General features: G+C 41.2%; 1 protein-coding gene and 1 long non-coding RNA gene across 15 annotated transcripts in view; one reads left to right on the top strand and one right to left on the bottom strand.

Annotated features, from left to right (window-relative positions):
* BCL2L11 (BCL2 like 11) overlaps positions 1–23172 on the bottom strand; it is an 85439-nt gene that overhangs the window by 55937 nt on the left and 6330 nt on the right. For 8 of the 14 annotated variants that reach the window (XM_030558226.1, XM_030558230.1, XM_030558223.1 and 5 more), the window contains exon 2: positions 21976–22414. In XM_030558226.1, coding sequence (XP_030414086.1) covers positions 21976–22414 — 439 coding nt within the window. The remainder of the gene's footprint in view (positions 1–21975; positions 22415–23172) is intronic. The other 6 variants (XM_030558228.1, XM_030558234.1, XM_030558235.1 and 3 more) reach the window with 6 other exon arrangements.
* On the top strand, positions 1028–22088 carry LOC115649337. The gene is made up of 3 exons (XR_003999813.1): positions 1028–1912; positions 21255–21380; positions 22004–22088. It is a non-coding gene; the product is annotated as an uncharacterized LOC115649337 (long non-coding RNA).

Below are 23172 nucleotides of genomic sequence, written 5' to 3' on the forward strand. Positions count from 1 at the left end.
CCATCTCAAAAAGATACATTAGAAATGAGAAAAGTACAGAGAAGGTAAATAAAAATGCTTAGGGTTAAGGAACAGCTACTGTCCAAGGAGAGAGTAAAAAGGCTGGGACCGATGAAAAGAGACGATTAAGGGAGGGAAATGATAAAAGTCTATAAAATCATGAATGGTTTAGAGAAAGTGAATAAGGAAGTATATTTACCCCTTTGCACAAGAACCAAGGGTCACCCAATGAAACAAGCAGCAGCATTTAAAACAAAGAAGCACTTCTTAAAGAAATGCAGTTAACTTGTAGAATTCACTGCCAGGGGATGTTGTGAAGGTCAAAAGTGTAACTGGTTCAACAAAGAATTAGGTAAGTTCATGGATGATAGGTCCATCAATGGCTATTAGCCAAGATGATCAGGGATCAACCCGATGTTCTGAGGCTCCTTAAACTTCTGATTTCCAGAAGCTGGGACTGGATGACAGGGGATGGCTCACTGGATAACTGGCATGTTCTGTTCGTTCCCTCTGAAGCATCTGGCACCGAACACTGTCAGAAGACAGGTTATTAGGCTACACAAGCCATTGATCTGACCCAGCATGCAGGGCCGGCTCCAGGCACCAGCTCAGCAGATGCTTGGGGGGGCCAAGGGGAAGGGGCAGCACGTCGGGCTCTTCAGTGGCAATTCAGCAGCGGGTCCCTCGGTCCTCTCGCAGGGAGGGACCTACCACTGAATTGCCGCCAAAGAAGAAAGTGGCGTGGTGGAGCAGGCACTGATCGCGGCTTTTTTTTTCCTCCTCCTCCTTCCCAGCGCTTGGGGCAGCTAAAACCCTTGAGCCGGCCCTGCCAGTATGACCATTTTTATGTTCTTATAGTCTTCTAGCTTCTGGCCAGCCAAGCTATAACGAGAAGTAAATACTTGGAGATATACCAATCTCCTAGAACTGGAAGGGACCTTGAAAGGTCATCAAGTCCAGCCCCCTGCCTTCACTAGCAGGACCAATTTTTGCCCCAGATCCCTAAGTGGCCCCCTCAAGGATTGAATTCACAACCCTGGGTTTAGCAGGCCAATGCTCAAACCACTGAGCTATCCCTCCCCCACGCTAGAACAGCAGTGCCCACACTGATTGGTATGAAAAACAGCAAGAAGTTGAGTGGACTTCCTAAGGGCTGTAGTCTGCCCCAAATGAAACTCTGAGCCCCACAGACCTTCTGACACTGAGCACATGAAGAAGGGCCTCATGGAGAGGAACAGAAGGCATGACAAATGTTGGCAGGATGACAAACTCAATGGAGTGGAACTCTCAGACCACTGTGGGGAGGACTCTTCAATGATTCCACAGCAGCACCTTAAACCTGGTGTAAACTGGATTGGTCATGACAGCCTGAAGCTCACTCCTGCTGTGAGCTGAAAGGACTCCCAGCAAGAAAGCAACCTTCCATGCAAGATAATTAAGCTCACAGGAACTGAATGGCTCAAAAGAAACTTTCATGAGCTTTGTCAGGGTGACATCATTCTCCCCTAACACGGGAGGCTGTTTAACATGAGGTTTCAAATGTCAAACACTGCCTCAACCTGACAACAAGGATCTCCTAAGCCTCTAATTGGCTTATTTTGAGAACCTCACCTCCCATATCACCGTGCACTGATCTCCTTTGAATCAGTTCATGACAGGCTAAAATAGCTGCCAAATGTACGAGGATGGAGCTGGCCTTTATATCAGGAGGCAGGCAAGTAGTCTATCCACATGCGTCAAAGGGCAAAAAGAAAAAACAGGAGCTAACTGGGGCCGGAATGCACCACAAACTTCCTTAATTTGTAATTACAGATGGCTTCCAAGACACCAGAAGGACCTGAGCCACCTGCCTAGATATCCCATGCCTGCAGAGCTCTACCCTCAGAAGTGCAGCTGCCAGTTTGGGAGAGAGGTACCCTATTTGTGAGCAATAATCAGAGGTTCTCCCTTCCTGTAAATCATGCATTACACCATATAACAATGGCACTGTTTTAAAAGAGAAACTGGTTTCCCAAAAACCTGGTTGGCAGCAGCCTTTTGTTTTAAAACTCAAAACATAAAAAAAACCTATTATTCTGAACAGCCCAAATGTGTAAGCAATGAAGAAAAATCTTCAACTGCTCAAAGTGCACTCTCCTCCTAAATTCTAAAAATTTTTTTCAAATCGGACAAAGGGATGCTGTGAAAAAAGCATCACAGGTTACAATTTTTAGTATTTTAATGATTCCCAATCCAAATGTGCTTTGCTTATAAGGAAAACCAAACATTCTACTTACTGATGAGTCCTGCAAATTGAAATGGACTCTCAAAATCAAGTTGGGTTCTTTCTGGTTCAGCCATTAGATACTAGTAAAAGATAGCACAGGACAAACTTTGTTTCCTGACACCTGTGCAACCCCGTTTTCTGGAAGCAGAAGCAAGGTGTATCGGGGCAGAATTGGCTCTGCGGTTTGTTAGCTGTTCTGTGGGTGTTGTGTGAGACAAGACAAAACCCAACTCACTCTCCCATAGCTGTGTTGTTTCTACAAGCCTATCGGTAGTATGAAGCAGCAAAACAAAGCATCACTAAAGTGATCACAAGGAACTCAATGCACACAGAGTGACGATCTACTGATTACGGTGTCATTTTCCCCAGTCACTTTGCTGAGTAGAACCACATTTAATTAGTTTCTTTGCCTGTTGCAGGACACCTCTGCAACTTTCTCTTTTATTCCATCAAGACAACAATTTTAGGCTTTTAGGTTTCTTGGTCAAATAGTATTGCAATGTCCAGTAATAAAGAAAAAACCTTATTTTTGTTAACCTAGAAGTTAAAGTACATTGTAGGGATTTGGGGGAGGGATATTTATTTATATCTGCGAATATATTATTATTGCACAAACTAAAGAACTATTCCTCTTAGTTACAAAATTTTAACGTCTTCCTTTTATCAAGAATTTTAACAGAAAAAAACTAGATCGGGGGAAGGGTGCATTGGCTGCTAAAAGTGTGCCAATACATAATTTTTACATTTTAAAAAAATTATATATATAAGTTGACAGCTTCATTACTCATTTTAGGAAACAGAATTTAAAGTGAACATAAAACCACAATTCTGAAACACATTAGGTGAGAGAAATGATCAACTTTTAACATTATTTGGTGCATGCCACATTGGAAAACAGATCTATGCTGATTGTTACAATCTGGGTCAAGACATCCCAGGACAGAGAACAGGTGATCTGAACCCCAAAGAATAAGCAACTGAATTAACTGATTGTACACAACATTATTGTACTATAAAAGTGCATTGAGAAAGACAGTACCAAAAAAAACGGTGAGACACTGCTCATGAATATCACTTAGTGATGTAGTACGGGATGTGTATAAAGACTTGTGTGCTGGAAATATGTTCTTTAAATATGTTTGGGAGGCAGAGGCTAGATAAGCCTGCCTTAGACAAAGGACTGAATTTACTTATCTGGGGCAAGCTTTGTAAGCCATACACAATGAAAGTACATTTACATATGAGGTAACCCAAGCAATAAAGCTGTGGAGGAAACAGCTTGGTGAGCTCGCCAGGGAGTCTGAACCCCCAGGTGATTTTCTTGGCTCCTGAGGCAAAGACAACGGACTCTGGGAAATATAAGGGGAGCAAAAAGACATTCTGGTTATCCATCATGTAGGGGGCAAAGGGAACAGCAATCTTTGAGTCTGTGAACATTGGATCCTCTTTCCTCCTAGAGGACTGGAGATGCTGGTAGCTTGACGTAAGTGAGAAGCTATTTTAGGCAAAGACAACTTGCTAGAATTGAGTTTTAGAAAGCATGTTTTGTTTTGCTTTTAATGATTTTCTGTTATCTCTGCTTAGTATCACTTAAATCTATGTTCTTTATTAATAAACTTACTCTTAGTTTTGCTACAAATCATCTCTGTGCTGTGTTTTAATGTAGAGTGTGTAGCCTCAGGGAGGCAGGCTAGTGCATACACTGCCTCTTTGCATGCAGTAAACCTAATTTCTGAAAGTGTCCAGTGAGAAGGAGCGGATGCTGCACAGAAAAGTCTCTGGGGAACTCTGGAACCGGAGGTTGCTGGTGAGGTGGACAGACTGGTGTGGCAGGGACCTGACACAGTCTAACCCTCCAGCACAGCTCTCGTGCGCAGGCAGAGTCTGTTCTGGGTGCCTTGGTATGACACAGGATAAATTAACTGGAAATATACGCAGGGCTTTGGAGCTGTGCTCCAGTTCCGCTCCAGCTCCAGACAAAAACCTGCAGCTCCAGCTCCGGGCTCCGCTCCAAAGCCCTGGCTATACGCTCAGACTCTAAGCAAGCATGACAACACTTTTTTAAACTGAGTATTTCACAAACTTGGCTAAAAAGCAAAAAGGAATCACAAGGGAATATACACAGCTTCCAATCTCAAAATATTCAAAGGATTAGTAAGGCAGTAAAAAATGGGGGAGGAGGACAATCATCTAAGTAACTGTCTGGCTCCAGTCTTGCTGGAAAATTTATTTTTGAGCCAAACTAGTATTTGCTTGCTCAGATATATATTTTGTTTTCATGTTGTAGTAGTGACAGACTAGTACCAATCAACCTTCAGAGTGAAGGTTTTATCAGGCACAATTTTATTCATTTTGTTAGCTGCTGAATTTCATTCAGCAAAGTCCTCATGATATTTGATGGGAACATTTTGGCACTGTGAAAACAACTCAAAGGAGGATGTGGAGGAGAATAAAAACCAACTTACATGAGCCCAACTGGCCTAGGCAATTGCCTTTCCCAGAAGAAGTTACAACTAAACCAATGTAGTTTCTCAATGCTAAAAAAAATGCTCAAGTTTTCAGCCCAGTGTTAAAACATGCAGTTCAGATACCCCCATGTAACTAAGTTTTTAACCAACTAGGTAACAACCACATTAAAAGAAAGCAGAGTGGGAGAAAGGGGTGGGGATTTAGGGAAAGAAAAAACAAAAATACTGCTTTAGTTTGAGAACCACTTTAAAAGGGGCATAAATGGAATAGTAAAAAGTTAATGGGAGAAAATATACATCCCTCTGTTCCAACGTTCTCCCCTAAAGGAGGTTTTATGAGCCTTTATATAGGCTTCAAATGATAAAAGTTCAGCAATTCAAGAAATTAGTATCATGGTTAGGTGGCTGAGAGTGAAATCAATCTGAGGTTTTCAGAAAGGACTTTCTGTGGTGCTGCCAAATCACAAAATCAGAAGTGTCAAGTCATAATTAGCCACGCAAGCAGGCAGAGATAAACTCTCAACATTAATTTAACACTTGCTAGCCACCGAATAACTTTCACCATCATCACACAGGAGCAGTACTAGTCATATCATGACACACTTCAGTACTCTAAATCAGAGTGCATCCATGGGGGGGAGGGAGAAAAAAGTAACCTATTCCCTCAAGAAACTAGCATTCCAGCAACATAAAAAACCCAGACTCATGAAAATATTGTCCCTAATTACAATATTCAGAAATTGGACATTCATCTGATCACCCACCAACACACACAAGATATTCCATTTTCTGCAAAATGTTTTCTGAAGCTGGTAGTGAGCATTTCTACTCTAAGCATTCATCTACATAGGAGATTTTTCCAGTTACTGGATATAACGCAATTGTGTGGGCACTCCTGCTCCAGGATAAGAGTCACTTTTTTGACTTAGCAGAAACTGCTTCCAAAGCAATATTACAAAAACCCCAAAGGCAGGCATCATCATACTGGAATAACAGTGTCTGCAGGGGAATTAACTGGTGTAACTACATCATTGTAATTCACACCCTCTCATATGCTGGTAGAGCTTCCCTGCTTAGACAAGCCCTAAGACCCATAGCTGCAAAGCTACTGGGTCCCTTACTGCCATGTAAGCACTGGCCCAGGATTTGGATAACAATTCTTGTTTTCCAACAGATCTAATGCCAACAGATAACTTATGGAGACACTTGGAGGAACACTGTTCACACTTCTATGTCTGATCATTTTTAGTGCCCGTTTTCAAAAAAACCACCAATCAAACTTCATGCACACAAATGCAAACAAGATAATCATTTAAGAACTCATATGCTCCTGCTAATTCTGCATGCAAGTGATTCCAGACATGAAAGATCATTGCTGTGATGAGAAAGGATCAGACCAGAAAATGCCAAGGACTTCAGGTGAGGAATAAGTAGCAGGAAGCACAACAGCTAGAGAAACAGAAATCTTGTTTATTACCAAGCGTTCTTATGCAAAAGGAGACAAAAACCCACATAGAACACCTCTACCCCGCTATAACGTGACCTGGTATAACACCGGTTCGCATGTGACAGTGGGGCTCCAGCAGCACTTTAAAGGGTCCGGGGCTCTGGCTGCTGCGGGGAGCCTCAGGCCCTTTAAGTCACTGCTACAGTCCTGCCGCCACTACCCCGGGGCTGCAGCAGAGGGGCTCAGCCGCCGATTTAAAGGGCCCAGGCTCCCCACAGCGGCCGGAGCCCGGAGCTCTTTAAATCACAGCCGAAGCCCTGCCACCACTGCCCTGATATAACAGTGTTTCACCTATAACACGGTAGGGATTTTTGGCTCCCCACAACTGCGTTACATCAGGGTAGAGATGTATTTCTCAGTTTTCCATAAGGCATCAGCTTTGGTTAGAAAGCACAGATGAAACAATATTAATTGCACCACGTCATATCTGTTTACAGTTTACCCTGCGTTCTCCCCACAATCGACACATGCCATTTTCAGGCTCCTCTTCCTCAATCTTGGTCTTTTTGTTTTGTTTTTACGTAACATTCAGTTTCACTGCAAGATACAGGCTATTTTCAACTCAGGGGAAAACTATTAGTTAAACTAATGTTTTATAGATATTTATTTTTGCAATTTTTAAATAAGCGCCGAGAGAAGGTTAAGAAGGAATCTTAGCTGAGTAAAGAAACCACGTAGTAGGGTTTTCTTCTAACAGCCCCTTCTTCACCCCCATTAATACAGGCCACTCGTCCAGTGATGCTCAACATGTGGCCCTCACAGCTTTACATTGTTGTGATGAACGTGGGAATGTTGGTATTTTTAGGATTCCTATGCATGCCTTTGTTTCCCTCAGGGCTTTGCATTACTATGCACTGAGGGCTGCTCTCCACAAGGAAATTACATCCATATAGCTTGAAAAATCAACAGCCCTGAGAGATGTAGCTACACTGACCTAACCCCAGTGTAGATGGTGCTAGATCAACAGAAGAATTATTCCGCTGACCTAGCAATCGCCTCTCAGGGAGGTGGATGACCTACGCTGATGGGAGAACCCCCTGTCGGCACAGGTAGAATCTATGCTTAACACACTATAGCAGCGTGTAGACATACCTGGTATGTATCAGGAAGAGATGAGGTGTTTGACTCACATAGCAGACTGTTAATAACTGGCTTCCAACCAAGCTGAACAAAGTGGACATATCTGAAGGAGGATCTGGAAGAGACAATGGAAACCCCACAGACCAAGATGTTCACACTTAGCAAACAGCCAACAGGAAAATTTCCCTCCACCTCTCCGCAGAGAAGCAGAGCAAGTCCTGAGTTGGAGAACAAAGCAGAAAGGTGTCACGTGATGTGGCTGTGTTAAGAATGGAGCTCTCAGAGGAACAGGGGAGCTTTCAAAGGGACTAAAACAAAGAAAGGGAGACAGAGAGGAATCAAAGATGGTGCCTACAGCAGCATGGCTCATAGCTAGTCTGACCTCTGGCTTAGCCTTTGCTTCTCGATGCTAGCCTCGGCACCGTCAGGTTCTGTATGCCAGGTGACTAATAAATGATTACCTTGTTTTGAGAAGGCTGCAATGTTGCTGCAAACACTTATTGAGAGCATTGTGCCCTGAAGGGGCAGAACAAATCTCATGCAGGAGTCTGGATCGGCAGGACAGGCTCCAGGGAGAGAAGGAGGGACAGCCTGTGCCCAAACGCCCAGTTTTGGGGTCAGGGAGGCTACGGGCCTGCCATTGCAGAACTGAGTGGTTCCTCAGGGTCCAGCACAATAAAGGGGTCACTCCTAAGGGACTGGTTCCCAGGCACAGCCCAGATCTTGTGGATCTAGGACAGTTGTGCTCTTGGAGGGGGACTGTGTTAGAAACAAACTATAACATTTGACAAGAAACGGAAACGTGTCCCTTGAGTCATTCCATTTTTAAGTTTGAGTGAGAGCTGATTTAAAACACTAGAGAGATGCAGTTAGGGGTAGCACCCCAAATGCCTCCCACTACTTCACCAGGAGCATGCTGAGCGGCTGGTTTCCCTTCTTTGCCATGGGTACTCAACAGCTTACCAGTTGGCCGGCTGCTACATCACAAGGGGAAGGAGAAAGTAGCTCTGGCTGCTCTTTTCTTTCCTTTAGGCTGTGAGAATTCTGCTAACACCTCGGCTGCCTCTGCCTGAGCCTCAGCCTAAGGGAGTGCGCCTAGCAAAGGATGGCTCCCTTACCCCACACAACCATCCAGGGCAGCCCAGAAGAGGAAAAACTAAGAACCAATGGCCAGTTACCGGTTCCCAATTCTCTGCTCCAGCCCAAAGTTTGGCTGCTTTAAGTTATGCCTACTCAATGGTCTACTAAGGGATGTACACCGGCTGTGTACAGGTAGCTAGAGTGTAACGTGCTCCAACCAAGGGAAATGTAGGAATTGACTATACCAGCTTTACAGTCACTGGAGACTTCTCACATATGGAGATAATCCCAGCAGGGGAACTTGTGGGGGCATGAATAGTGCAGTTGGAGCAGAATAGGGAAGAAAACATGCCACAAAGTATTGACTGTGGCTCCTTGACCTTTCTGAAATAATGTGTTTGGCCCTCAGGCTGAAGACGTTTGAGACCACTGCTCTAACATCTGGGAAACTGAATGAAAGTTACCAAGGAAAGGAGAGAAAAGTTTTGCCATTAACGTTTTGGAAAATCTATCAAGATTCCCTTTGCCTGATGCAACATGTCATTACAATCTCAAGCAGTCACCTTAAATTTAGGACAGTGTTTAAAAAATAACTGGTAGAACAGAACACTACAAATAATAAATCTTATGAAACACAGCCAGTGCCTTAATGCTTAAGCTCTCAGAGTATATTGTCCATTCACATTTATCAGATCCCAGGCAACAAAGCTAAAAAAAAGTACTTCCATCAACTTGCTAACTTAACCCTTTGAAAACTCTCAGCCAGATACATGAATTTTTAGGAAACTCATCTGCAGTCTTGGTAACATTAGTGTTCCTGTTCTTATCTTTTGTTTGTTAGTTTTTGGTCTTGTAGCTGTGTTTGCAAACATGAACATCAGTATGAAAATAGCCTGTGTTATACATGCAATGTGTAGACTAGGAAATTCTGTTGAATCTGGAAAATGTGTGCCCTTACTTTTTAACCAAAGTGTATTTATTTCAAATTTAATAAATGAGTCAATCTGAACAGCGAGCGGCATGTACAAATACATACAACACGTCCCCATTAAAGGCATTCAAAAACACCTAGATAAAACTCATCCCATCCTCCCATCAGTCCGCCCCCTACTTATGCATATGCAGTGAATTCAGAGTTAGCCTGGCCTGTGGCTAACGAAAGCAGAATCTAAAAGACTTTTTAATCTGTTAATAAGGAGTTACCTATCCTAAGTAAGTCCTGCATCCCAAACACATTCCCTCCACACAACAGCAGCGTTGGAGTTGTGTTCTTAGCCATGCAGCATTGGAAAAAATTTTGAAGCAAGAGTTGGCGGTTCGGGCTCATCCAAGTGTGCTCAGAGCTATACATTTCACCAACCAAAGGGATAAATAATTCACCCTGCATCTAACTATCCTTCAGATCATTCTCTTCAGAAGCCCATTATGCAACTGGGCTCCAAAGCAGTCGAAAGTGTCAGTGTGGCTAGGGGATAAGTAACCCCATTATCTGATTCCTGAAGCCTCCACTGTGGAAGATAGTTAACAATGAGGTCCTTGCGAGCTGAAGAACTCTGCTAAATAAACAGTCAGCAAAATGGTCTACTCTGGCCTAACTAGTACCTAAGAGCTCTTTTCACATACAAGGTATATAACTCGAGTTCCCCAGGATAGCAATAGGCAAAGAGAGAGTAGGGAGCCGTTTGAGATGCAAGGCCAAATTAATACCAGCCCAAAAAAACTGGGATGTTGCCAAAAAGCACCTTGTCTTCAGAAGAGGGGAAAAGAAGGTATAAGATGAATTAACCATTTCTGTCTGCAACTCCGAAACCCTCATCTCAAAGGGCAGGTCCATGGTTCTACCTCCCAATGAGAGATTAGAGCAGGGGTAGGCAATCTATGGTACATGTGTCGAAGACGGCACGCGAGCTGATTTTCAGTGGCACTCACACCGCCTGGGTCCTGGCCACTGGTCCGAGGGGCTCTGCATTTTAATTTAATTTTAAATGAAGCTTCTTATACATTTTAAAAACCTTATTTACTTTATATAACTAAACCAATGTTGTATGTATTATAGACTCACAGAAAGACCTTCTAAAAATGTTAAAATGTGTGGCTGGCACGTGAAACCTTAAATTAGAGTGAATAAATGAAGACTCGGCACAGCACTTCTGAAAGGCTGCCGACCTCTGGACTAGAGTGACACAAACAGGAATGTCTCCAAAATGAGAAAGACCTTGCTAGATCTTTGGCTATGAACCTGAGACAGCCAAGGATGCCCTACTGGAATGCCTAGGTACCTCTTGGATTTCTCTCTCTCGTGTCTTTGGGAATGCATTAAACCACACGATACACTGAACTGCAGCTGGATGAATGAGCAAAACCACAGGCTGTTCTCTCAAAGGGATGGCGGCATGTGACACTATCCACTCTGCAAAGAGTTCACTGGGAGGAAATGTGACAAACAGCTACTGCAACAAGAAGGTGCTGATCTAAGTCTTACATATTTAATCATTCATACCTGCAACATTTCACAGGGTACAGGTGCTATTTTCTTGGTTTAAAAGAATAGCGCACAATGAAACAATTGCCCTTTAAAATGAAAGGATGATCACTGTGGCTCTGTATGTATAGACGATATTAAAGCAAATGCCATGAATTACATGAAAATCTGACACACTTAAAGAGCTGTCAAATTTTAAGCTATACTACAGAATAGCCCATGACAATTCTACTTCTGGAACTCACAGGAGAGTACTGCAGGCTCAGTTCTAAGGACTGGTTCTGAGTCTTTGGAGAGACCCTCCATGAAGAGACTAAGGGCGAGGAGCTGTCCAAGGACCTGCTGAAGAATATGGGGCTCACAGGAGGCTGCTACTATGGAAACAGAGCAGCTTGGTGGAGCTGTGAATCAGTCAACAGACTTGTATATGGGGAGTTTCTTCTGGCACCAAGGATTATGACCAACTGGCTGCCTCTATGGTCCTGAATAGCCAGTTTGCCCAATAGCACATTCCAGTTCATGACAACTGAACTTACCACATAAGAGAAAATTCACTTCTAATTTGCTTTCCCTCAGTAAGTTCTTCAGACACCCAAACACACCCACTGTCACACCCACTCACAGACACCCTATAAAACTAATCAAGCCTCTGCTCCTACAGCTGGGAAGGAGGAAAATCTTGTTCCTAATTTTAAGTAGTTGGGAGGTGCTCTGACACTATGGTAATGGAGACCATGTAAGTGGACAGATACACAAACCGACCCCACAGAGCCTACAGTTCTGGAACTCAGTTAAGCACTCCACACTTCAAATTTAAAGTACTAACTGCTTAATAATTTAACATTTAATTGCTATGAAGCTGGAGGATATCCAGTCTAATCAGCCAAAGATTGTTCATTTTTATTTCAAAACCAAAATATGAATTTTAAATGTAAAAAGCAACCTACTGTATGTCTGAATTTTGAGTATTCCACTTTGAAGTTAGCAGTGAATGAAAAAAATTTTAAGTAGGGCATTTTGAATGGCTTGCCAGGCAGAAAGTTTTATCCTACACTTCTGAAAAATCTAAATATATCTACAGACATAAAACTTTCACAGCAATAACTCATTCCAGTGAAACACTAGGATTTCGTTGGTTATTGGAAGGGCGGGGCAAGGAGTTTTGTATAATGCAGCCAACATGATGGAGAACTGAAGTTGTGATAGAAAACTTAAAAGTAAAAAAGGGCCAGTGTATCATGAAACAAACATCTGCTCCTCCCCTAATTAAATCAGAGTTCACAGTTGTAAAAAGTATTTATGTATGGGAGGATTGAGAGATTATCTAGGTATTTGTCTCATCCTTAATGCTTCTGTAGAGAGTGTGTGTGTGTGTGTGTGTGTGTGTGTGTGTGTGTGTGTGTGTGTGTGTGTGTGTGTGTGTGTGTGTGTGTGTACACTAAATCATTATAAAACAGCATAGTTACAGCATGTTATGATTCATGGCATGTTTTCCAGTAGAGAGACAGTTGCAGAGGTGCAGTCCAGTTAGCCTAAATAATCAGGTTTATTGGTTTATGGGGCTGGAGGAGGAATGCTGTGTGCTTCTGGCCTCCAGCTGTTCACAGTTCTACCTCTTCTCCATCTTCTGAATTCCCTACCTTCCCTTTGCCATCACACATGGCCTAGCTCGCTGCACCTCACTCTCTTAGTATTTCACCTACCACATGCTCCCCTAGCTGGCCCTTCATGTTTCTTTAAATACCCTTGTTTTCTCCCTGACAGTTTTGTAAAGCTGTGGCTACCCTCCTCTGCACCATCCACTCCACCCCATCATGGACTTTTGGCTATTCCCCTCCCCAGCTCCTGCCCATATTTCTCTATTCTGCCACCTCTTCCTGTCTTTTCCCAGCCTCCCCCAATTTACTCACCCCTTTGCATTTGTCAGGCAGCTTCCTCTTTGCTGCTTGGGTACCAGCAAGGGGAGCATTACGAGCACTTCAGAACGGGTCTCCCTGATCTTAGTTCTGTGGCTCCCAGCAGCCAGGAAAGTCCTGGTCAGCCCTTACGTCCTTGGCATGGAGCATGCTTCGTTGCTTTGTGAGGATGGCACTTGGCTGTCTGTTTGGCAGTTAAGAGCTGTGAGGGGTTGGAGCATGCTCAGTGCAGGTGGAATCTTTGGAGAATTTAGCTGCCAACTAACAAGCCTCTACCGGGCATGTGCGCATGAGATTTTTCAGATGTTTATAACTTTGGCCAAATTTGGATTGTATTTCATGGAGAGAGCCTAAGGAATATCCCTGACACCAGGGCAGCCTCTCCCCTACCAAATTTAAATTCCCTCCTACAGAGTGTGAAAGTGCTAGAGCTTCTCAGCGAAACAGTTGTGAGAATTATTTTAACATGAGCAAAACAACATCTCATTCTTGCAAACAGCAGAGCCATTTAGCTGAAACTTTATTTAAAAAAGAAAAAAATCAGCCTGAGCAGATGCAGCATGAAATACTTCAGCCTGAGCAGTTAAAGATTGGCAAAACTGTAAGCACCTGAAAACAGGGTCCCATAATGGAAAGCGTGAGGTAACCTTACCTAATGGCCCTGTTACCTGTGCTGACAGTCTATTATGGATGTGCTGTTTAGAGATCCGTTATTGTTCCCTTTGTAGTTTTGCTGCACAGAACTAGAGGTTATGCAAGTGTTACACTATCTGTTTTTCTTATTTTCACATACAGGTTTCTGCGCCCTCTGCTCTCTAGAGGGCAAGCAGAACAGTTTCATTGAGGTGTTATCAAGATTCTAGACCTCTTCTGGTTGGGAGGAAAAGATACCGAATTTGAAATAACATGGGAGAAACTAATTTCAAATGCAATATGCATAACACTCATTTATATAATCCACAGGGTTTTAGAGAACACACTAGAAACCCTGTAACTGATCAAAGATTCCCTTGCTTACACAGTCACTTGTTTCTCAAAAACTAGATACCTTTTCATTTAAAAGATAAGCAGAATGATTAGCCCCTAATATGGACTAATATGACCTGAAAACTGGTTTAAAATACTCACGTGAGCACAAAAACAACTTTATGTAACGTCTTGTACTCTCAGGTCATTTTATCCTGTGTGTTCCCACACGAAACCCACTAGCCATTCTCTTTCCTTATTCTGGAATAAGACCACAGCCTTCTCCATTCTCTTGACCCTGTACATAGTTACTTTTCTTCAACTTCAAACGTTCCACTTCCTTTAAGAGCGCCAGCATGGAACCTTTCCCAAAACTTAGTCAAAACCCAGTCCAGTTTATATTACACAAAAGAAAAATGCATTCACAATAAGAGGGGGAAAAAGTAGCTTAAGCATATGCTTTAAATAGGACATGAAATGTCAGACAGCAAAAGCTGGCTCTAAGGTTTAAAGTACAGACAGACAGAATTACCTGTACCACATCCCTGTTGAGAATAGTCTGGTTTCTGATAGCATGTCAAGACTGTTGTATCCTTAAGCGTCCCACTTCTTCAAAGAAAGTGCATGCAACCATAGCAAATATAGCCCCAAAACAGTGAACATAACCATACTGGGTCAGACCAATGGTCCATCTAGCCCAATAGCCTGTCTGCCGACAGTGGACAATGCCAGATGCTTCAGAGGAATGAACCAAACAGCTGGTGACACCTTTCATCTGAATGTGTCACTTACAAAAAAAAGATTTAATTTCGTATCTGTGAAGTCCAAATAAAACCTGATTTCCCTCCCGTTCCCCCATTACCTAAACACTTCATTAAGTTATATAATCCAAGTATTCCTTTCCCCACCCACTCCAGCCTTTTATCATCCTCACAGAATTCTTTTGTTGTCCTGACATAGATAGATAAACTCAAGTATCAGAGGGGGAGCCGTGTTAGTCTGGATCGGTAAAAGCGCAAAGAGTCCTATGGCACCTTATAGACTAACAGACGTATTCACCCACGAAAGCTCATGCTCCAATACCTCTATTAGTCTATAAGGTACCACAGGACTCTCTGCTGCTAGATAAACTCATGGCTGTTTCTTCATTATTCACTCTCTCGAATACACAACCTTTTTGCACAAAACCCTTATTAACTGTCCTTATGCCATGACTTGGTTACAGCTTGTAACCTCACAACTGTTTCCCCTCAGAGTCTTTTGCTTCCTAAAGACCATTATAGATCTCTCATTTCAGGAATACTTTTGAAAGTTTTAAATGAAACAATGTCTTGGTCTTTGTCTTACAATTTTAAGAGTTCATATTACCCTTCACACAGGACATAATGGCAATACTAATCATCTTATATTTAAGGTTAAAAACATAACTACCATAAAAATTTCTTCCCTGTGACAGCTTCTCCATTACACACATACCCTTTAGATCTCGATTCCTCCCCATAATCTAAGTTGTACGAGTCACTAAAAATGGATAAAGACATACTGAGACCACCTGTTAAAGAACAGGAAGGTCTCTGTCCATTTGGGATAACAGGCTGTCTAATCTCCTTTCCCCCTTCACAGCAAATCAAGGTGTGGAATGTTTTAGATGGAAGAAATGTTTGGAAGTATTGTGGGACAATCTCAACAATAGAGCAATGTGGCAGCAAACAGGGAGGACTGTTGTATTAATAAACTTCAGCCAGGATACAAGCATGTGTATTACATCAAACTGCACTCTTGGCAGATGTGAAAAAAAAAAAAACCTTTTTAACATAACGTAAGGAACCTGACCTTGCTACTATTAGATTTAACTGCAATTTTTAACTGTGCACCACAAACTTTTGTTTCATTGCTTGGGCAGTTGGCTAGGTGGTGTACTCGCCACATGTTGAGCCCTTCTGGCTGTAACAGGAGGAACAGACCCAGTCTATCACTGGAACGCAGTTAGTCTGTATTAGAATCATACTGTGTTTGCCAGTATACAGAATGTCCAACAAAGAAGAAAACAAAGCAATATTCCTTACTGAGTTATCTTCTGAATTAGTTTGTTTTGCACATCACACCCTTGCTTGTAAGTTTATTACGCCCCCCCCAAAGATATGAACAGAAAATATAAAAAGTGTGAGACTGTATCTATTACCATCAGACATATCTTTTCCTTATAAAATTAAGGACTCACTGGGCTTAAAATGAAGTGCCTAAAACCACCTGGGAAATGTAGGTATCTAGCACAACCATTCACTTGTGTCACTCTCACTTCTATGATGCTTTCTTAGATACCCATAAGAACATCGCAGAGGGAGAGGGGAAAAAGGGAAGAAATCAACAGAAAAAAAAATTTGAAACTATGGGATGTGAACCTCATCGCCGCTCTGGTCCCTGTACACCAGGTAAAGGAGCTCTGCAGGCACTCTGGAACTGGCTGGTGGAGAATTTCCCAGTTGCATGAACTGAGGAAAATAGCAATAACTAACTTCCTGAGGACAGCCAGCAAGCTCCGGCATAGGAGGGGTGTTGGGGACAGGAGGGGACATATTAGGGGTGGGAGAAGAGCCTGCACCAACTATGAGGATTTTCAGGTGGCACACACTGCAGAGCAGAACATTACTAGCCTGTGGTGGGTACACTGAAAAGTAGAGCAAGTCTCAGATCTGTCTCCCTGAAAGTCATTCCAGCCTCTGCAGCAGCCCAGAGTCTAGGAAGTGTAAAGTTGACCTTAAACCCACCTCAGCCTCACATTCTGCCTGAGCTGCAGGTTCTGATTCATGGCTCTAAGAGACACCACAGAACCTCACCCTTAAAAATATTTGAAGTAAGCCAATGGCAGGAAAAGTTTACTTTCCTTCAACTCATCTCCAAACTGGGTTGGCCTAAAAATTCTTCATTTTTTTTAATCGGCCTTGCTGAGGAGCAGCACATTCTAGTTCAGAGGTCAGCAACCTTTCAGAAGAGGTGTGCTGAGCCTTCATTTATTCACTCTAATTTAAGGTTTCGCGTGCCAGTCACACATTTTAATGTTTTTAGAAAGTCTCTTTCTATAAGTCTTTAATATATAACTAAACTATTGTTGTATGTAAAGTAAATAAGGTTTTTTAAATGTTTAAGCAGCCTAATTGAGAATTAAATTAAAATGCAGAGCTCCCCAGATCAGTGGCTAGAACCCAGGCAGCTCATGTGCGGTGCCATAGGTTACCTACCCCTGTTCTAGTGTGATTCCTGTTGTTGTTCTGAGTACTTTTATCTTGGTGGAAGAATTACATGACAAACAGCTTTTATAACAGAAGTCCCACATTGAAATATACAGGAAAAAGGCACATCTACCCTTAGAAGGGCCCTTGAAAAATATACAGAAACTTCCAAATAAATTGCTAGGAATTATAACCTTCTCTTTCCTATTCTAGGGATCAATTCCCAACATGCCACTGACATCAACACATACACTATAACTCACTGAAGGACAATAACATTGGTGCTGTACACTGCAGTGACAAATATAATTTTAGGTCACAGTCCTCCATGAGTTATGCACATGGTTCATTTTACTCACAGTGAGTAATCCCATTGACTTCAGTGGGACTATTTGTGTGTTCAACATTAAGGAACACATGCTTATGTCTTTGCAGGACTGGTGCCTTACAAAGTCTACAGACACTTACATAAACCTGCACTATACAATCAGAATGTTTAACACACCAAAAAGATAATTCACACAAACATTTTTACAATTTAGTGTACCCTAAAGGACCCTGGGTACCTCTTTCAAAACCCTTGCTATATACAATATACAAAGTTAGGTAGGTATTCAGCGATGCTGAGCAATGAAGGATTAGCTGTCTGGTTCCTTTTACTGCTCAGTCATTCAAACATGGGGAGGAGGCCTGAGTTTGTTTTTAAAAGGAGTGGAAGTGCTATTAAAAAAAGAAGTACTAGAGTGGAGCCCAGAGCAGCTCCAGAGCAGTGGAAGCTGCAGGTTTTTGGCTGGAGCTGGAGCACAGCTCCAAAGCCCTGCTATTTTTAGGCTCTAGCTGGACTCCACTGAAACTCACTTTCAACCTTAATTTTTTTTGCTTGTGAATATATACATGTCACAAACTACCCAAGGGGTGACCCATATTGTTATGGCCATTTATTTATTGGACCCTTAACCTGTATTTCATTTCCTCTGTCATAAAATCTACTTTATAAATATTACAAAAATATGAAGTTACTTTATAAAAGAAATAGTTCATAAAATTTTACATTTATAAAGTATACCTGATTCTGGCTACTGGCATATATTCAGTTCAATTCAAGAACAATGTTGATGATTTGGAGAGGGTTCTGAGAAGAGCCATCAGAATGATTAAAGAATTAGAAAACTGCCTTATAGGCTATAGACTCATAGAGCTCAATCTATTTTAGCTTATCAAAAAGAAGGTTAAAATGTGACTTAATCACAGCCTATAAGCAGCTACATAGAGAACAAAAATATTTAACAGTGGCCTCTTCAGTCTAGCAGAGAAAGATACAACATGATCCAATGGTTGGAAGTTCAAGTTACACAAATTTAGACTAGAAATAAGATGTTCGATTTTTAACGCTGACTAATTAACCATTAGAACAATTTAGCGAGGGGTCATGGTGGATTCCCTACAACTGATTTTTTGTTTTTTTTAACTCAAGACTGGATGGGTTTCTAAAAGATTTGCTCCAGGAATTATTTTAGGGAAGTTCAATGGCCTGCATTATACAGGATAGATAATCACAACAGTCCCTTCTGGCCTTGGAATCTATTAAACTATTTCCTCTGGGTGGATAAAAATCAATGATTTGGGGGGTGAATAAAAATCAGCTTTTTAAAAATTTTTGTTATTTAAATTATATTGAGTTTTTCTTTTTAAATGTAAACCTGTTTAAAAATGAAATCTGAACTTAATACAAAATGTGCTAAGGCATAATCTCTTTAAAAATTAAATAAAAAATAAATATACTGAACATGAGCCTCTACCAAAAACTTTGAGTTAAAGGCTGCTTTTGTATATCAAAAAAAATTATGTGAAAGACTTCCAACTTTTGAGGTCAAGCTTTAAAAATATGGCTCAACGTAGTAGTAAATAAGCAATATATCATTCACCATTTTCCTACATACTACAAATTTACAGTAAGAATCTGAAAATATTAAGCTAATTGCTTAAATAAATATATATAGTTATAGCGTATGCTCCTAGGAAACAAAACGATGTACCAAATCTAGTGTAAAGGCTCTATTCAGTTGTAAATCAACAAGTTTTAATGGCTGTATCAACTAATGAAAGCACACCTTTCTTTTGAAGATAACTGAAGTACAAATGGAAAAGTTGATTAAATTGATGAATTGAAGTGAGGCTTTCTACTTGATTTAAATCATGATTGCAATATCAGGTTGATTTAAATCAATCCACCCCACTTTCACCTGGATTCCACTGTATTAAGTTCATCTCATTTTCAAAGTTTCATAAAAGTCAGGCATTCCAAATATTAAAGGCTCAATTCTACTGTTCCTATATGAGTAAAATTCCTATTGAGTCCAGTGGAATTTTTGTCTTTACAAGGACTGCAGGTTCAAGCCCTTATGGCCACATTTCAGAGATTATGATCTCTTCTCTCTACAACAAGTCTCAGTACAAACTTTAAAACCAACCAGTAAGTCCTTCCTTGGAAAGCACAGTCCCTGGGGTAGAATAAAATGTCTTTACGACTTCACATTTCTATTCTAGTGGTGTCTGAAAATGTCCAGGGTTCCTATTTAAATTCCCTCAGCAGTTTCTACTCAGTTTCTGGACAATTTAATGTTTAGGATGGTGCCCACAGTAACAACGGTATGAGAAAATTTCAGCAAAATAATCATTTACAAAGTTTTCAAAGCACATTTTACGTGGGTGAAAAAAATTTACTTCTCTGAAATTACAGACAGGACTTGAGTTTCTTTCTTGAACACAAAGAATGTTGGTCATTGCTAAACTATAGCTTTACATGTGCTATAAGCAATGTTTAAACTCTAGGTCCTTTAGTCTAGTGATACCATGTATGCTCTCTCAGTAAGACTGTGAAACTTGCATTAAGCTGCAATTATTGCAATAATGCCAGAAAGTCTTTCCCAAGGGAAAAGTATAGCAAGTACTTTGCAGCTGTAACCACAACTACTGAACTGTTTTGATCATGGAAAGCTTAAGTTGGTGTTTGTTATTCACCAAAACGTATTATCAATATGAATAATTAAACCATTCCCAGGACTAGATGTTCCCCATTTCCACTGAGATTTGAACATACAGACTTTAGTATTGATTCCTTAGAAAATTGACTCTTTTTAGCTTACTTTAACCTCTCTACCTTCATCTGTAGTATAAGGAAAGTGGGACAGATGTTGCAAGTTGCTTACTACAATTGTCTTTTTTTCCCCACCTCTGGAGATGTGGATTCAAACGTTACCTAAAGTCACAAGAATTGTTTTGTAATCTTAAACTGGTCCTTAAGACATTTTAAAAAAACACCAAACCCAACACACTACAGGTAACATTTTCAAAGCTGTCCAAGACAGTTATAAAACTCCCATTAATTTTGATGAGAAGCAGGGAGCTGAGTCCTCTAGTTGGCTTTGGAGGAAAAATCTCACTCCCACATGATTTGTCATAAGTAACAGGAAGTTAAGACCAACCCCTACAATGGATTAAGGAGGAGTACCACAGAATCCAAAGTAGTCCTAACAATGAGGAGTCCTTGTGGCACCTTGGAGACTAACAAATTTATTTGGGCATAAGCTTTCGTGGGCTAAAACCCACTTCATCAGATGCATAGAGTGGAAAATACAGTAGCAGGTATATATACACACAGTACATTAAACAGCTACCACTCTGAAAGTAGTCCTAGCCAATCTTTCCTAACCAGAAGGTGAACTCTAAAAAGAAACTTTGAAAGATGAGGGGGAAGAGAGATGGTCCTCTGGACTCCTACAAAGGCACAGAAAGCTCCTCAGTTGGGAAAATACACATCTAGTAGTCTTCTCTACACTCCTAACACAGGTAATTCAGACCCTACCATTCACCTTTTACAGACTCCTGTGGCAAACATCAAATTCACTATCTACCAAGGAAACGTTACAGAGTGTCTCAAAAGACTCAGCCAAATGGGACACCATTTTCAGATATCCTATTGATGGGCACTTTCCAGACAGGCATACACAAAGACTCTAAGCCACCAGACTCATCCATGTACATTACAACTAAAAACCTTAAATTTTAGTCAAGTACTTCATAATTATTATGCAAGTATACTAACTACATTGGTCATCTTACATGTGTTCTGGGGAAGAAATGGTGTATTAAACTATTACCTAAGCATGAAGCTGCAAAGTATATCAAAACAATATTTCATAAACATATTTGAAATCAGAAACTTAAAATATATTTTCCTATTTTTTAAATCTGTACAGATTCCCTGCATCACATGTGCAAAAAAAAGTGCCAGTTCAGAACAGCAAATTTCAGCCCAACATGGATATCTACAGACAACTTTAAAACTCCAGAAAATAAGAGACAACAGAAACTGAAGAGAGTTGGTTTGTAAACTTCTTTTCCTCCCAGTAGTCTGATAGCCAGATCTTCAGGAAACATAAAGAATTTGTAGTAATGGAAACATCTCTCCAATCTTAGTGCTATATTCCAGTGATTGCTACCAATATTCTGTTTATTATACTAAGTAATATGGCCTCTACATTTTATCCCCACTCTCCATTGCAGCTTCCTTAGTTGGACAGACAAATCTCCATGTTAAGGCACAAGTTATTTCAAATAAAAAGAACTGTCCCCTTATAGACTTTGTATCAGACATAAACAATCCAAAATATTTAAATTTACCAGAACACATTCCATGTGCTGTGAAAATCAAAGGCGGGAGGGATACTTGGACCACTTTCCAATTCATTAGGAAATGTTCACTGGATTTAAATCTTACCCAATCAGTTCATAAAATATAAGGCAGTTTTCAATTTTACTTTTGTTGTTTAATAGCTCAGCCCGATGTCACTGTACAATATACAGTATTTTGTTCTTATTGATAAATTTTAAAACTGAGATGCTGAAAGCAATACAATGTCCACAGGGGTATTCAGAACCTACTGACAAAGATAAAGCATGAGCTAAAAGGTTTCTTACCATGATCTTGCTTACCCATTGCACTTAGATAATGATTAAAGGCTTGACAAGGGGGACTTGGAGTCTGCGTGGACTTGTCGCAACTCATAGGCGCAGGACTCCTGTCTGTGTCGAAAGAGAAATACCCACTGGAGGATCTAGACAGCAGTGAGGATCTTCTTACAAAGATGAAAAGTGGGGATCTGGTAGCAAATGGACTGGGGCTAGTGGGTGGTGCAAATGGTCCCTGAGGGCTGCTGGGCGAAGAGCTCCCTGAGGGCTGCTGGGCGAAGTCCCCCTCACCTGAATGATTACCTTGATACTGTGTTTGTATAGAGGTAGGGGCCCCAGGTCTAAGATGCTGAGGTTGACTTGGCCTTTCAGTTGACTGAAACTGTCCACCTTCTCTGTCGCACTCTGAATTTAGATCAGAAGGTTGCTTTGCCATTTGGTCTTTTTCCTGCAAAGAAAGAAGGTGACATTATGAGTAAGCTTTCCAGATTCTATTATAATACTGTAATATCTAATAAATTTTGCAATAAATTCTCAACGTCCTTATTTACACTGTTAGAATTCTAGTAGTATTGCATATGCCTTTCAGCTTACATTCTTCTAGCTTTTTAAGTACTCACTTCTTTCCCTACACCCCAAACACAATCAGGTGCTATCAGATCTATGGGTAGTTTCCTGTCCACTGTTTCCACCCCTCCTAGGATACCTGCATCAAAAGTATAAACCGTGAAAAGCCTTTGTCCAAACAAAAGGAATTTCGTTTTAAAGTGGAATTTGCCAGCCAGGCCATTATGCTTCAAATCTATATGAAGCTTTGATTCAGTAAATTAAAAAAAGGGCAATAAGCTCTGATTTCCTCAAGTGATTAAATAAAAGGATCGGATACTGTGCTGAAATGCAAGAATATTTGCAGTGATTGTGCAGAGCCTCCTGGCCACGTTCCCTGCTCCAGCCCCATTGTTCTATCTAATGTGCTGATCACAGCAAGTCTGGAGGAGGTTTGGCAGCAGCAATCAGTTGTAGTACGTGCGTCACAATAGAGTTTGTAGATTGCACAGAGCTGGCTCTCCTTCACCCCCGCCCCCCTTTTAATGCTAACTCAACAAATCCTCCTTCCTACTACAAACTTCGAGGGAGAGGGGAGTAGTAAAACGTCAGCTTGAAAAACACTGCAACTTCCCCACCCAAACAAAGCAATATCGCTTT

This window comes from Gopherus evgoodei, chromosome 3 (assembly GCF_007399415.2).
Source record: "Gopherus evgoodei ecotype Sinaloan lineage chromosome 3, rGopEvg1_v1.p, whole genome shotgun sequence".
NCBI classification, from domain to species: domain Eukaryota; kingdom Metazoa; phylum Chordata; order Testudines; family Testudinidae; genus Gopherus; species Gopherus evgoodei.